This window comes from Physcomitrium patens, chromosome 24 (genome assembly GCF_059467195.1).
Source record: "Physcomitrium patens ecotype Gransden chromosome 24, ASM5946719v1, whole genome shotgun sequence".
NCBI lineage: Eukaryota > Viridiplantae > Streptophyta > Bryopsida > Funariales > Funariaceae > Physcomitrium > Physcomitrium patens.
In genome coordinates, this window is record NC_143433.1 from 13943317 (window position 1) to 13959812 (window position 16496).

Consider the following 16496-nt stretch of genomic DNA (forward strand, 5'->3'; position numbering starts at 1 on the left):
GTATCCAGATGTACATTCCATTATTAAACTTACATTTCACAACAGCACTCTGTATTGTATTCCTTAAGGAACTATCCTCAATTTCACCGACAGCTCAATTCTACAAGCTTCGGAAGCATGGGAGTGAAGAAACAGGAGTGATAGGAATTGCATGAAACTGTAAGGCAAACCCACTGGACTCGAAGTTGAATGACATGGAAGTGTTTTTCTATGGACATGTGACCAGCTATCATTGCTGCTCTTCGGAGTACAGTTGCAAATATAAACAAGAAAGTCATTACTGCAACACCAATCTCTGTTTGAAATCTGAATGCCAGATTGCCATTCTACATTACAGCTATGGAAGAAACTCGTGGAAGAGCAAGTAAAGAAGTTTTCTTTCTTTCTTTCTTTCTTTCTTTTGTTCTCGTAGTCTACAACGCGTGGAGGAATCTTCCCACATACTTCTCCAAAAATTGTATAGATTTATCAATTGGGTTTAGATAAGCAACAATGCCGCGACCACGGCGGAGATGGACTCACATCTTGATCAAGTCTTGTAAGTGGATCTGCATCCTTTGACAATCAATTGGTTTCCGCCATGCGACTTACGGGAAACTGTGGACCAATTTTTATACTCCGGTGGCGGTCTTGGACTTCGGTGCAGAAGCAGCTGCACCCTCCGGAACAAAAACCTAAATCCTGGTGGTGACGGTGAAAGTGGATACCCATCCATTCACTGACTCTCTTCGACGACGTTACGGTGAATTCTTACGCGAATGTGTCCCGGGTTTCAGATCTGGAAGGCTTCTTCCCGCTCCGCCAAATTCTTGCGAGACCGGCCGAAATGCTCATCCACCTTGTCGTCGTAATCCTCCTGCGGCAATTTGAGCTGAGTGCCATGTTCGTCGTACACGATCACTCCTGAAAATGAAAGAGGCGTGCACCGTCTTCCTTTGGGGATTGTTCGCTGCCAAATTGCGACTTCCTGATAAAAGTGACTCGCGGCCTCTGTGACGTCTAGTTCCTGAGATACGGCGCTCACGTAGCCTGAGCTGTTGCTGCTCGTGGTGCTCTTCTGATCAGACAATTCGATCTCGTCGTCTTCGTGCAGGACCCGAGGGCCTCGAATGGCACACATTCCCATTCTAACGGATTGGTTTAATTACACGGCTCCAAGCGCACAGGTCGATGAGCTCCTTCAACCACAACACCTACACTACCACCGGTCGACGACGACGACGACTCTGGATCCTGAATTAAATCTTTGTCCAATCCTCTCAAACAGCAAGCACACACCAGACCACGGAACAGCAAACTTCCATGTAACCTGAACCTTGAACGGACAACGTGCATTGGCTCTAATATGGGGAAGGGGGGCTATTTCTCTTGTATTGTATGGCACGACAAAAGCGGAATCATATGAACGCAACGTGTCGCACACGGATGAAGTTAGAAAGATCGAAATCGGGTAGACAACGCCGAAGGTTCACGGACAGGGAGATCCAGAAGGGACCTGGTAGCGAGAATAGAAAGTTCCGAAATCTCGTGACATGGCAAACTACACGACGAACCTGGATCTGGAAAGGGAACGAAAATCCACGATAACGGTGGCCCTAAAGCAGTCCACACCGACGGGGGGGGGGGGGGGGGGGGGTGGGTGCAAGAGTGACGAAACAAACAAAGATAGAAAGAAAGAACGCGACGGGGAGGCCAAAGCGCGTGAGGATCAATCGATCGATCGATCTGGTGTCAGGATCATCGCAACTACGCTTGCTTGCCTGCCTGCCCCCTTCCACCCGGTTTCGCACGGCGAGAGGGGCCGTCGTCGGCGATCCTGCGCGGGGAGATCCCGGTGTGGTGATCCAGGGCAGCATGACGATTATGGCAGTGAGTGTGTGAGTGTGTGAGCGAGTGTTGCGCAATTCAATCCAATCAATCCAGATTGGATTTGCCTCCTCCTCCTCTTCCGTGATTGCGTCCCCTCCTCAATCCTCAATCCTCACGCGTCGTCGATGTCGTCGTTAGGGTTTTCCTATCTGCCCTCCGCCCCCCGTTTCTACATCCCATTCATTCATCCATAAGTGATGGATGGTGTATGTCATCCGAATATTCTCATCCATGAGCCGCGTTGTTGGGTCGGATGGGATCACAGTGGGAATGATGTTCCACACACACACAATTTTATCCTATATTGTGTGTGTGTGTGTGTGCGAGTGTGTATTGTTGAAAGGTGAACAACTGATAATAACATCTTTTATGTTAAAAATAGTTTTAAGTTTTGTATCCCAATTTTGTGCTTATTGATGTCATCAACTTGACATTGATGGTTGTTATAATGTCATCAAATGATATATCATTAGGAACTAATTGTGCTCTTTCCTTCTCTCTCTCTGTGTTTTTTTTTCTTTTTCTTTTTTGCTAAAAGGAAGCATGGCTTGCATCCAATGTGATCTTGGACCATATCATAATCAACGCTTGAAATTACTTCATTACATTGGACTCTCAATTTTTGGGTTTTCAATGTTTATGAACAAATGTTTACAATTTCTATGACTCGTGAACAAATATTACTAATTAAGATTTTTATCATTATTTCTCCCACATTCATGCTGACATAAATTTAGAAATGATTTTATTTCTATTATTTATTTTGGAATTTATCATATTTCTATATACATAATTACACATGATTGTACTGTGGAAGGATAATTTTAATTCCTTTTAAATATGTAAATTCCATGTATAACCATGTTATGTGCTCTTAATAGTATTAAAGAGAAACTTTGATTAAACTAAGTTTTTTTATACAAAATAAATAAAAAAATAAATAGTAACTTGGACTACATAAAAAAATAATGTTATTGAAATAAGAAAAAGAAAAAATGAAGAGAAGAATAAAAAGAAGGTTCTTAGCAAGCATCAACAACTACAACAACAACCCACTTTTTTATTACTTCTTAATTTGATGAAAATCATTCCAAATAATATTACTCAATGAACTATGGCTTTTGTGGTGCTAAAATATTAAAAGCATGATCCAAAACTTGGTTTCCTATGTCCTGTGTTTTGTTTGAGTGCCTTCTTTAAATAGACGCTCAAGCAAAGTAGATGAGTCTTTTTCATAAACCTAAACTTTTCTTAAGCAAAAATTGAACAATGGTCTTCTAAATTAAATACACTATGTGTTTTGATTCAATCTAATTGACATTTTCATTCAAAAATTATATATATATATATATATATAGGCCTATATTTGATATATCTAGAACCAAACCTAAATTACTGAAATTTACAAAAATCCAATAAATTGTCAAGTCAATAGGTCAGAATGAAATAAATAAATTATTCCAGAAAGTGGAAACAATGAAGAAAATTTTACATTGATTTATACTCACAAGTTCAGAGAATTGATAAGGAATTACTACATTGATTTTACAGGAGGTCTAGAATAACATTGTAATGATGTTATTTTAATTTAATTTTTTATTTTAAGGTATAAGTATACAGTTTATATTATAATACTAAATGCCTTCTCAATCTCTTCTTCTTTTTCTTTTTTCCAGTTACTTAAGAGAGAGAGAGAGAGAGAGAGAGAGAGAAAGAAGAAGAAGAAGCATTTGCACATGATGTCACCATTAAAAACCTATTTGTGTCTATTATTAAGTAAATAGTTTAACTATCGACTAGTGAAAATATACAAAAAGAGAAAAAAAAATATTCTCATTTATATTATAATTTTATAACTTCACATGCTTAAAGAAAGTTTTGATTTGAGTCTTATTTAGTATTCACGTACACATATTAATATATCAGGATGCAAAGTATTGTGAACTTAAACAAATTGCATTTTATATACATCCAAGCTATCAACTATATATTCCTATTTTGGACAATAATTCCTCAAAAATAAATGATCAAATACTGTGTACTTTGTATAAAAATCAAATAGTTAAGAACATAACATAACATAACTTTCACAAGCTTCATGAACCACTTTAACAACATAAATTGATTTTGTAAAATTGATAATTCTGTTTTTAACTTTTATTTTATTTTTTTAAAAAATATACATGTGAAATACAACATAGAATTTTATAGAGATGGTGAATTTGTCTTTTTACTTTTACAAATTACCATGAGAACATCTAAAAAATTCAGAACATCTAAAAAATTCATTAAATGATGTAGTTTGATTAAAATATTGCAACCAAGAAATTTTCACTTACAATAGTTTAAGGACTTAAATAGTTACGAAATATAATACTTCTATAACCCATAAAAATAAAACTTGTAAATTACTATTCATTTAAAAAAAGAATAATATGAATCTTTTTGATAAGAATAAAACACATTTTTAGCAAATTATAAAGTTGAAATAAATTTTAATCATGTCTTGCATAATTTGTTTTTTTAATCTTTAATATTAAAAAACTTTGTATTCACAAATAGGACAAAACAATAAAAAATAAATCTTTAAAAAAATATGTCAACATAAAAAAAAGACTAACAAAACTTAATTTTGATAAAGATCTCAAATATATTTACAAGTAAAGATTAATATCATTATATATTAATAATTCATTTTGTGATAATGATTTTAAACTTAACTTTGAATTTTTTTGTAGATTAATATTTATAAAAAAATAAAAATACACCATTTTGTTAAATATTATTTACAATTAGTATATTAGCTTTGTAATAATTAACCAGATAATGAGTTATTTTTGTAGATGGAATTGCTAGACAATGTGTTTTTTTTTAAGGAGAGATAATAATACTAAAAATAATGGAACTCTAAGATAAAATCAATGCTTGGTGGAATTATTAAATAAAAAATAGAATAAAAACATAAAATGAACATAATTTGTATTTATTCAAAGTTAAAATATATTACTTTGAATTTTTTTAATATTTTTGAGGATTATCAAACATGATATTAACTAACAATAATATAATAGAATATTTCTATTTAAAATATATAGCTTGTTTAAAAAAAGTATTTTTTTATAAATTATTAAAATAGAACTAATAATGTTGTATTAGCATGTAAAAAAATAATACTAATGTTTATAATAAAAAATAAGGTAATGATCTTTGTATCAATTTTAAGACTTTTTGAAATGATATGACTTCAAAAAGAAGAAAAAAAAACCAAAAAATAATACTAAAGTGGTATTCTAGTTTTTTATTTTTATTTTATTTTTATTGGAAAATGTATCTTAAAACTTCTAATGTGTATTGGAATTCAAATTAAAAAAGAAAGAGAAATATGATAAATAAAATGTAGTAATTGAAAGTGTGATAAATGAGATTCTTTATAGGTTTGTTTGTTTTAATTTCTTTTAAAGATTATTAAAAAAATATTTATTTTATACAAAAAAATCATTTTCTATAGAAAATATAATTAATTTAAAAATAAAAACCTCCAAAACAAAATTGCTTGCAAATGTATCCATAACAAACTATGTATATATATATATATATATATATATATATATTTCATTAGAGCCAAATATTATTTTACTAGTTTAATAGTGGTATTCATAAAAAATTATATATATATATTTCATCAAAGCCAAATATTATTTTATTAGTTTAATAGTAGGTTGGCATCTAATTGTAGTAACAATGTTCTTTAATTATCTAATTGAATAGACCATGTCTTTGATAAGAAAAACAAGGTTTGATACTAATGTAGATAATTCATTTCTGATAACTTAAGTATTTCAATATATTTGCAATAAGTGTAAAAATGAAATAAAAATACCTTCATATAAAAATAATAGAAATAAGGAGGATTCCAAGTATTTTTATACAATTTGGCTTCAAAATAGAAATTAATTAATCAATTACTACCACTTGTTGAAAATTCAGACATATCCATTCTAAGAATTAGGTAGGCCTATATATTGGAAATGAGGGTTGGTCAAAAATGGATTAGCTACTTTACATAGGACTTAAGTCAATCTTTGCATACAATATATTTTACACATTTACTATTAGTAATGGTTGAAATTGGAATCCAATGGGTTATGCTCCTATAAAAAAATATCTCTTAATAAATTATTCAAGAAATCATCCAACTTAGTATCTTGAATATTCAAAATACTCAAGGTGATTTTGTACAAAATATTTAAGATAGCACGTTGGTTGATTCTATACAAAATATTGAAGATATTGGATTAGGTGATTTTGCATAGAATATTCAAGATATTGAATTGATTGATTTTGTATAGAATACTCAAGATACTAAATTAGGTGATTCTAGTATCTTGAGTATTCTATGCATAATCACTCAATTTGATATCTTGAATATTCTACACATAATCATTCAACCCAGTATCTTGAGTATTTTACATATAATTATCCAACTCAATATCTTGAGTATTCTATGTATAATTACTCAACTCAGTATCTTGAGTATTTTGCACATAGTTACTCAATCCAATATCTTGAGTATTTTGTACATAATCACTCATTCTAATATCTTGAGTATTTTACACATAATCACTCAATCCAATATCTTGAGTATTTTGTGTATAATCACCCAACTTGGTATCTTAAATATTTTGCACATAATCATCCAACCCAACATCTTAAATATTCTATGCACAATCACCTAAAGTATCTTGAGTATTTTGTGCATAATCACTCAATCCAATATCTTGAGTATTTTGCATATAATCACTCAACTAAATAACTTGAGTATTTTGTGCATAATCATCCAACTTGGTATCTTAAATATTTTGCATATAATCATCCAAATCGATATCTTGAATATTCTATGCATAATCACCCAAAGTAACTTGAGTATTTTGTACATAATCACTCAATCCGATATCTTGAATATTTTGCACATAATCACTCAACCTGATATCTTGAATATTTTGTGCATAATCACCCAACTTGATATCTTAAAAACTTTGCACATAATCATCCAACTTAATATTGTAGAAGTGGGAATTTGCCTTAAGAAAGTGTTGGGCTTCTAGCTGTCACTAAATGTTCAACCAAGCTTCTAGATAAAAAAAATACCAAGTATATATATAAAATTATTCCTATAGGGGCAATTATATCAATAAATGAGCCTTAAGTACCAAAGATCACCAAAAATGTAATAAAAATATTATAATTTTTTTGTATATTCTTAAGGTAAATTCTTCTTGAATTTCAATAGGACATATCTCACAATTGGACCATCCAAAAAAAACCAAATTTTACATAAAGTATTGATGTGCTTTTAACAAAAACCACAACAAATTTCAACTATAAATTTATTACAGATCTTGAAATATTGCCAAAATTCTAACAGTAGCTTCATACACTTGCTTACATACACCCATGTACAAATTTCTTCATATTTCACAAAATAAGTATTAAAATAACATGAAATTTTGATATATAGCTTTTTAACTCAATAACACACATTTTTGAAAATTTTTAGCCAAAAATTCATCCAAAAACTTAAGATATGGCTCCAATCATTATTATCAACAAAACGACTTACTTATTGCCTCTGAATTACATATGTTATTTTCATCACTCTATAACTTCTTCATATAAACTCTAAATGTAAAAATTCCTCCAAAAAAGATATAGATCTTGAAATCACCCTTGTGGTTGCACCTCTCGATTTCCAAAATCTATCATAAAACTCTTTGTATCCTCAAAATAGAAACAATATGTCTTAAAAAGATACCTTAACTTCAAACAGCTATAACTTCATCATCCTAACTCCAAATCCTCTAAAATTTGCATACAAATTGTATTCTAAATCCTAAACCTTACAACCCTTGCTTCTGATTCTCAAATGCTCATTCTGAAGTTGCCAAAATCCTTACTATGGTCATCGATAGCCTACTAAATGTCTATTGAGTCTTCAACCAATAGGGATAAAGATTTTTATCTTTTGCCTTCATCTGACTATGGCTTGATTTCATTCCTCCACATAAACCTTCTAGTAGTTTAAATTTTCATCCTTAGATTTCCACCTTTTCTTAAAACTCTATACTAAACATCTATATCTTATATAATTTAAACACTATAATACAAATAGATAAAATTCAAAATAAAATTTCTTATATCCACTCTCTTTAAATTAATTTAATAACCATTCTAATACACATTAAGATTTATGAACATAAAATATATTTTAGCTAATTTTTACACACTATAAGCATTTATAATACAACATCCACCTCCTCCAAACTTGCACATCTTCCAGCATGTGTCAATCTAACCATGCTTGTCCTCTTCATCATCTCTATCTATTTGTGCATCTTCCATTTAGTCCAAATCTTTAATCCTCTTGCCATCATGGCTACAAATTCTAGCATAGTATGAGCCATCATCCAACACCTTAGTTTCCATTCTTGTTGCAGTGATATATGGCTGCCTCAAAATGATTAGATAACTTCCTTGATTTTGCACAAAGAAGTTCTGCTCCACTTCTACATCACCAATTTTGATGTCTATTGCTGGACATGCTCCATAAAGGCTACCTTGTTCATCATTGGCTGCTCTCAATATCCATCCATGGTTGATGTCCATTGACCACTTATCTTTCTCATAAATCTTTCTAGACAAGATGTTGATCTTAGAGCCATAATCCACCAATGCTAAGATTGATTCTTCAAGGCTCCCAATCTTTACATGTGTATTTGTAGTAGCTCTTACCCAAAATGGATGAGTATAAGTTGTCAAAGCTTCACCATTATTCCTCCATAGATTATTAACCTCACATTGGGACACCTTGGCCTCCATTATAATTTTTTTTTCTTGGTTCTTGCTAGTATTGGCTTCCACCTTCATATTAGCCACCCTATTACATAAAAGCATGTGTAGCACATCATCTTCTATCTCATTACATAAATCTTCTTCCATAATTTCAACTTCTATTTTCACTATCTTATCATAAATAACTCCATATATTTTGCTTTGGTCACTATTGCCCATATTATCACATTTCAAGGCAAAAACTTCTCCAATCTCCTCTTCTTCTTCTTTGGTCATCAGAGTATCCAATGCTCTTGCCATGATTGTTTCAGCTGTCATTTGTCTCTTTCTCTTGATAACATTAATAATGAGCTCATGAAAATCTCTCTTACCAATACCAAGAGCTTACTTCAAAGTAACTTTATCTTTAATATTCTACGCATATCTTGATTATTTTGCGGATAATCATCCAACCGGATATAGTGAGTATTTTGCGCATAATCAATAAATCTAGTATCTTCAGTATCATAAGAGAAAGACAAAAGAACGTTCAGAAACCGTGCCGAGACTCTGCACGTTGCAAGAAAAGAGATCAAAATATAATTTGCATTTCAATGCAATTTTATCGTTTGCAACTAATAGATTACCTGAATTAGAAACCTGCTAGGTTTATGTTCACTACTAGTTTGCTCAATCGTAAGAGTTATCTTTGAAATTATCTCGGGTAACATCCTTGAAACCAACTCGGGTAAAATCTATCGACACAACAATGGTCATAAAGTAACTACGAAGTTTCCCAACTCCAATTTCCACAAACATTGAAAGTAAACATTATCAACATAAATCATCCAGGTCGTCTCCCGGTGCTAGTAATTCGCTTGGCGGCTTCTTTTTTTGATTTGATGATTTCCAACAGCGCCCTCAGAATTGAAACCCATCTCGTCATGGCCACCGCTGCAATGAGGACCATTAATGACCGTCGCTTGGAGTGGTCTCATGAAATTTGCAGTCGCTTGCGTAAGACCATCTCCTCCGCCAGGGCCACTGTCGCCTCGAGTATCTTATGAACGATCGTTGAATCCCACCCATGAGTTGTCATTCGGACTGGCATCAAAACTCTCGTCTTGAGTCCCCCGAATCTCCTCCATTAGTATTTGCTCTTCACCTGTACAAATTTCTTTACCCTCTGCAGAATGAACACCTCTCAACACTCTCAATGCTGTCCATCTAAGCAACTATCTTGCATGCAATCTTCTGTCTACTTTACATATAAACAGGTAAAGTTTATGCCAAAGAAAAATGAGGTGACAGCAGAATGGTATTGCAGCATGAGTAGCTGTCAACTCAACGAGCGGGAATATTCCTGAATAGAATGCCGAGTGAGGCCTTCAAGTTTTAGAATACTGACATGCGGAATGTACCATATCAACAACTCATTCACATCCACAAGAAATTTTAAATCTAGATTGGTAGAGCCTCATTACTCCTGCTTTCTGTTAAGGTCCCGTCAATCGTCGGCTCTCTTTGCGTTTCCTCTCGTGTATAAGACCGGGCTCTCTTTCCATTCTTGCCTCTACTGCTTTGTCCAGAAACGCCAGCTTGACCACCCTTAAAACGATTCACGGCTTAATGAAGTATCTCCGCATTCGTCCTCTCTTTCCAATTCCCCGAAACCCCATGATCCTGACCCGAGACGCCCAAATCATTGTTTGACCGATCCATTCCTTCTTTATCTGCACAAATTGTTACTACGTTAACAAATACTCTCTCCAGAATGAACGCCTCTCGACACTGTCAATGCTGTCCAGTCAATGAGCGATACCCCTGCCTGCACAAGCTTCTGTATACTTTTGTAAACAAGCAAAGTTCGTACCACAGATCAACATAAAATGAGAAAACAAAAATGGTAAAATAAAACAAGGTGCGGAAATAGAATTGGCGGCAGCTGTCAGCTCAACGAGTTAGAATATTCGGTAACGGGAATTGCTCCCGTGATCAATCCAGTAGCTCAAGCTGAAGATTGGGGAGCGCAAAAACCAGAGGAATGTGAGAAATGAAGCAGCGGGCACATGAAGCAGAAGACGCAATGATCTTACAAGATTAGCTTGAAAATGAACTTGGAAAGAGCGTCGGTGCCTTGTTCCCAGTGCTGCACAACGTTGATTTTTGGGAGGATCAACCCTGGCACTCCGATAATCCACGCACTGCTGATAACCACGCTCCATCAACGGACTAAGCTCGAGGAAAACTTCTCAAAAACAAACCACAGATCCTGCGTGCGCACGGCTTGGACGACGGGAGGCAAAAGGTCACCTTTATACCGCAAAGTTTATTAAAAATGCTTCATGATATTCTAGGACAACCACTTGTTTTGATTTTAGATCATCACACTTGCTTCAAAGAATACTTGTTTATTGTCTTATGTAATAGCACTCAATGTGCATAATACTTATGTTTTGAGAAAGAAATTTTACAACTCAAAAAACTGTACTCATTAAATTCTTCTCCAACACATATATTTTATAGCAAGGAATCAAAATTAATTAAACTTATTCAATATTGATTCAAAATTTAAACTTCCACAAGTATGTAATCCTTTTTCTTGTTTTTTTTTTTTTTTTTTAATTCATTCATCTCCATGTTTCTTTTTTATACAGTCATGGATAATATTATATATATATATATATATATATATATAAAGATATGTATATATAAATAGAGGAACAATAATAAAGCAACAAATCCTTACAAAACCATCATTACACTTCGTATGCTACATCCATGTTCTTGTCGTTTCCATATCTTGTTCCCATACATATCCCTTGTTCCTCAAATACCCCTCTCCAATCCCATTCTTAACATCCCCTTGTTCTTCAATTAGCCATCCTTGACCCCGTTTCCAACCTCCCCTTGTTCTCCATTAGCCCTCCCTAATCCCATTCCAAAATTCCGGTGCTATCAAATATTACAATTTTTTGGTGCTATTGGATATTGCAACTAAATGTTGCAATATTTTGAAGCTACTAAGACTTGCACTCAGATGTTGCAACTAGATGTTACAATTTTCTAGGACTATCAGATGTTACAATCAGATGTTACAATATTCTAGTACTATCAAGAGTTGTACTTAGATGTTACAATCAAATATTGGAGTTTTTTGGTACTACTAGATGTTGCAATATTTTGGCACTACCAAGAATTGTACCTAGATGTTGCAACCAGATATTGCAATTTTCTAGGGCTATTGGATGTTGCAATATTTTGGCACTACCGAGAATTGCACTCACATGTTCCAATTGGATGTTACAATTTTCTAGCGCTACTAGATGTTGCAATTAGATGTTGAAATATTCTAGTGCTACCAAGAGTTGCACTCACATGTTGCAATATTCTGGCGCTACCAAGAGTTGCACTCAGATGTTGCAACCAAATGTTGCAATTTTTTGGCAATATCGGATGTTGCAACTAGATATTGCAAAATTCTAGCACTACTAAGAATTGCACTCAGATGTTGCAATTGGATGTTGCAATTTTTTGGTGCTACTAGATATTGCAACATTCTGGCGCTACCAAGAGTTGCACTCAGATGTTGCAATTTTTTGGTGCTATTAGATGTTGCAATATTTTGGTGCTACCAAGAGTTGCACTCAGTTATTGCAACCAAATGTTGCAATTTTTTGGAGCTATTGGATGTTGCAATTTTCTAGCACTATTGGATGTTGCAATATTATGGTGCTACCAAGAGTTGCACTTAGATGTTGCAACCAAATGTTGCAATTTGCTCGTGCTTCTAGATGTTGCAATATTTTGGAGCTACTGAGACTTGCACTCACATGTTGCAAACTGATATTGCAATTTTCTGGTGCTATTGGATGTTGAAACATTTTGGCGCTACCAAGAGTTGTACTTAGATATTGCAATTGGATTTTGCAATATTTTGGCACTACCAAGAGTTGCATTGAGATGTTGCAATTGGACGTTGCAATTTTCTAGCGCTATCGAATGTTGCAACTAGATGTTGCAATATTTTGGCACTACTAGGAGTTGTACTTAGAATTTTGGCACTACCAATATTTTGGCACTACCAAGTTGTTGCAATTGGATGTTGCAATTTTCTGGCATGACTAGATGTTGCAATATTCTAGTGCTTTTGACAGTTGCTTTCAAATATTGCAACTGGATGTTGCAATTTTCTGGCACTATTGGAAGTTTCATATTTTGCACTTGTGTATTCCGAAAGATTGTTTGTTTTTGATTATTTTGATCTCATTTATTAAGTGTATGTAAAGTGTATATAAGGCGTTGCAATCCAGCATACCAAGCGTAGTAGTATTTTCAGAACGAGGTCCCGGAAATCTGGGTTTATTCAGGGCTGCCAGGTCTCTTTTCTCATTTTTTCCCTTGATTATTGATTTCATGTTTTGTTCATTGTTCTCATTTTTTTCCTCCTTTGTATCTTTTCTAGTCTTCAGTCGGCACAATCGTAGGGTATTTACAGGTGACTTTCACAAACATCGACGCTGCGTGTCGGTCGCAAGCCGATTTCAATTATGGATTGTTTCGATTATGCTCGGGTGCCAAGTTCAACCATTAATTTTACATGCCTTCATGGAGGAGAGTCCCGGGCCGACCTTGGGTTGATGATGAAATTTATGCTATGCTGGAGTCTATGCTGGAGCCTATGCGGGAGTTTGTACTGGAGTCGAAGGGAGTAGCCGCGAGGGCGTCTGTAGGATTCAACACCTGGGATTATATTTCTGATAATTTGTTTGATGAGTATTGTTTCGACAGAGCTTCCATGTCATGCCAGCAGCAATGGGACACTCTTCTGCAGTCTTACAGGGCTATTCAAGATCATGAATCGAAGATCCAGAGTGATACACGCAGCTGTGTCAGTTACTGGAAAATCTATGCGGAAGAGAGATCCAACAAGAAGTTGCCACTGGCATTCGACTTGGAGTGGTATAAGCTAATCGAGAAAATTTGTGCCGCGAAGATTGTGGAAGAAAATTGCATGAAAAAGTATCGATTTATGTGCTCTGAATTCGATGAAATCAACACAATGAGCGAGTACGAATTTTTGAGCGGTGTCTCGACTACCACAATGGAGTCTCAAACAGAGGTTGCTGCCGGTAGCTATGACTCAGCCGTAAGTGCGCCTTGCTACGAAACCAAATCGAATTGTTCTAAAGTTCCACTAAAGTTGCTCTAACGTTGAGTTGGGAGGAAGGAGGCTTCTCTTCATTTCATGGCAATAGGGATTTAAAGTTTGTACGTAACCCTCAACATGGAAAAGAACAAAAAATGAAGTAAAAGAGAATCAGGATTGTAATAGCGGTTTGTAGAGTCAAGAGGAATGATAATCTTGACAAGGATGCGAGGTTTTGTCATATCACTGTGTCTTGGTCAAAGAGCTTAAAGATCAACAGCTAATACAGTATGCGTGTCAGAGCATGCGCTTAGTCGGGTTTTGAGCTGCAATCGGTTTCACAATTGCTTGTAAGTCTCATTTGAAGGATCCACAACGAACTCTGGAGGGTCACTTTTTCAATCCCCCTTTCATGCGTTTAGAAACAGTAATTCGACAAGCTTTGCATCTCTTTGAAATAGAATTTTCATTCGTCAATGGTTTCTTGAATGTTTTACACCTGAGATGTTTTTTCGAATGGATTCTCCGAGCGGTGGCAAGGGCGACCTCAAGCTTATTCTCTCAACAGAAATCAGCATAGGAAGCAGCGTTAGGGTTCGATCGGCTGAAGGATTGGAAACCTAACATCTATGTCAATGGATACGATAGGCACATGGAAGGAATGACAAAGTCGGATTTCGAATATCCACGTTCACTTCCATTTTGAAGTGTGGACCTGGATTGGGGAGGAAGGAAGGATGGAAGGCTCTAAATCTGATCTTGGGACCTAGGTCATGCTTCTATTTGCAATTCTCTTCTCTTCTTTTTTGGGTTGAAGAATGGCTCTAGCTTTCTCCACACCCTGGCTGAAGCTACTGCAATTGCAGTCACGTCGGCATCGCTACAGCCTCAGTGGCTTGCGACCCCAAACTAGCTCAGGTTGGTGCTTCCAGAAAAGTATCGCAGTCGTTGTTTCCTTGAAAAGTCGACTGACGTGTTTTTGTGTGCCTTGAACAGGATTGACGGTAGGCCTGCACATTTCCACTCTGGTCGACATGGTTGCTGATCTACTGTGACCTGATTCACGGTCTAATGTTGAACCATTTACCTGTCCCGCTGCCGATAATATCCCTCTACGCCCTAATTCCAGGTTCCAGGACCGATGAAGTGCATGTCGTGAAGCCCAAGCCAAACCGTAAAATTACCGAGGTAACTGCTGCACTCATGTATCTCTCTCTCGGTTTCCTTTTAATTCTTTTTCTTTTATTTTTGAAATTTTGTTCCTTCACACGTTTCGTTTGTGCGTGTGAATCAGGGGTTTCAGAGGGTACTGTATCTGAACTCCTGTTTCAAATCTTCGAAGTGTAGTTCCACATGCTCTCGAAGGCTTGCGCAGATGCCAGCAAGTTGTTTTTCGTTTTAAAGTTTTGTCTCAGAATAACTCCTCCTTGTTCTGCTTCGTGAAACAACCTTCACAGGAAACGTTTGAATGTCCGAGTCACGATCAGCAAAGGAAACCCTAAAACTTGCCTCTTGTCTGAGTGAGAAACCACTCCATCGTATGCAATTAGCCCTAAACTCAGAAGTTACATTTGGATTAGGTATGGTTTTGTAAAAACTTAACTTGTGGAAAAGACATATACTATCTAGCTAGTGTACTTGGGAAGAAAGAGATTGAAAACTTAGAAAGTCATCTTTGTTTCTATATCCATGCTTACAGTACGTCATATTGTTTTCAATTTTTGAATTGTAAAATAACCCCTTTTTTTTGGTTTATGCTGAAGGATTGTAGGTTAAAGCATTGTCATAGCGGTTCTCAATTTCAAAATGCAAATTATGTCATGAAATTTCTACACATGAAGGACAGAAAAATAATTAAACTCCATTAAAGAGATATCAACATCAAATGTAATAGAGTTCGCCGAGTTGCCACTGCAATAATTCATATTCTAAATCTATGCCACACAAAAAGTTTCTATCTTACTTAACACAAGTGTTACTGTGATGGGGAAACGCTGGGAAGCACGAATTAAATCATAATATATTAACCAAGGAACATCCCACTGAATGAAAAACCCTCACAACCTTGGCACCACACATACTTACGAACATGCATTCATTCGTCGACGAGGTTGTACCCGTCAAGGTGCCGTGGGCTCGTGAGCTCATGAGGGATGCGCCTTGAGAAATGCGAGCTTAGCAAATGCGGAGATGGCGCGGTTCACTGCCCGGCGGATGCTCCCCCCTCTCTTTCCAATCCGTGCGCTGCTTGCGCGGAGCTCACGGCACAGTGAGTGAGGATGGTGAGTTACAACTCTGCTGCAGCTCGGGGCTATGAATCCCCTTCCCATTCAATGCGGGTTGTCCTCCGAACTGCGCCTGCCCTGCTTGCAATCTGCTATGACCACTGCCCACATGAAAGTCCACATCCTGGAGTGTGGTGCAATGTACTTGGACCATAATGGCGAACGCAAGGCACGGGACACACCAAGTTTCTCACACACGCGACCCTGATTTCCAACACGGGAGCAGACTCTACCCCAAGCGATTGTCAACCCTCTCGTCAGGAAGCTGGCGCTGTGACCAATGTGCGAGAAACTTCTCGCTCAGGGTTCACCGCACTTCTGTCGCTGTCGTCGCAATGCCCGGACACCGAGACTGTTGATGATGT

General features: G+C 35.8%; 1 protein-coding gene and 1 long non-coding RNA gene across 6 annotated transcripts; one reads left to right on the forward strand and one right to left on the reverse strand.

The window, feature by feature from the left end:
• Positions 1-8284: 8284 nt before the first annotated feature.
• Positions 8285-11351, reverse strand: LOC149986453 (uncharacterized). Its single transcript, XR_016500540.1, has 2 exons — positions 10794-11351; positions 8285-10430 (listed from the first exon to the last, which is right to left on the reverse strand). It is a non-coding gene; the product is annotated as an uncharacterized LOC149986453 (long non-coding RNA).
• Positions 11352-12904: 1553 nt separating this feature from the next.
• LOC112276311 (uncharacterized) lies at positions 12905-15601 on the forward strand. 5 transcript variants are annotated; one of them, XM_090247029.1, is made up of 4 exons: positions 12905-13846; positions 14495-14764; positions 14843-15034; positions 15141-15601. In XM_090247029.1, exons 1-2 carry the CDS (start codon positions 13298-13300, stop codon positions 14672-14674), a joined length of 729 nt encoding a protein of 242 aa, XP_090103155.1. In that variant the 5' UTR covers positions 12905-13297; the 3' UTR covers positions 14675-14764; positions 14843-15034; positions 15141-15601. The 5 variants fall into 5 exon arrangements, with proteins under 5 accessions (XP_090103155.1, XP_090103157.1, XP_090103153.1 ...); XM_090247031.1 differs by having other exon boundaries at positions 14495-14616; XM_090247027.1 differs by having other exon boundaries at positions 14495-15034.
• Positions 15602-16496: the final 895 nt, after the last annotated feature.

Coding starts and splice junctions, on each gene's coding strand:
- LOC112276311 (XM_090247027.1), top strand. CDS start 13,298: ATGCCTTCATGGAGGAGAGTCCCGGGCCGACCTTGGGTTGATGATGAA. Junction 13,847..14,494: donor CCGGTAGCTATGACTCAGCC/GTAAGTGCGCCT, acceptor TGGATACGATAG/GCACATGGAAGGAATGACAA.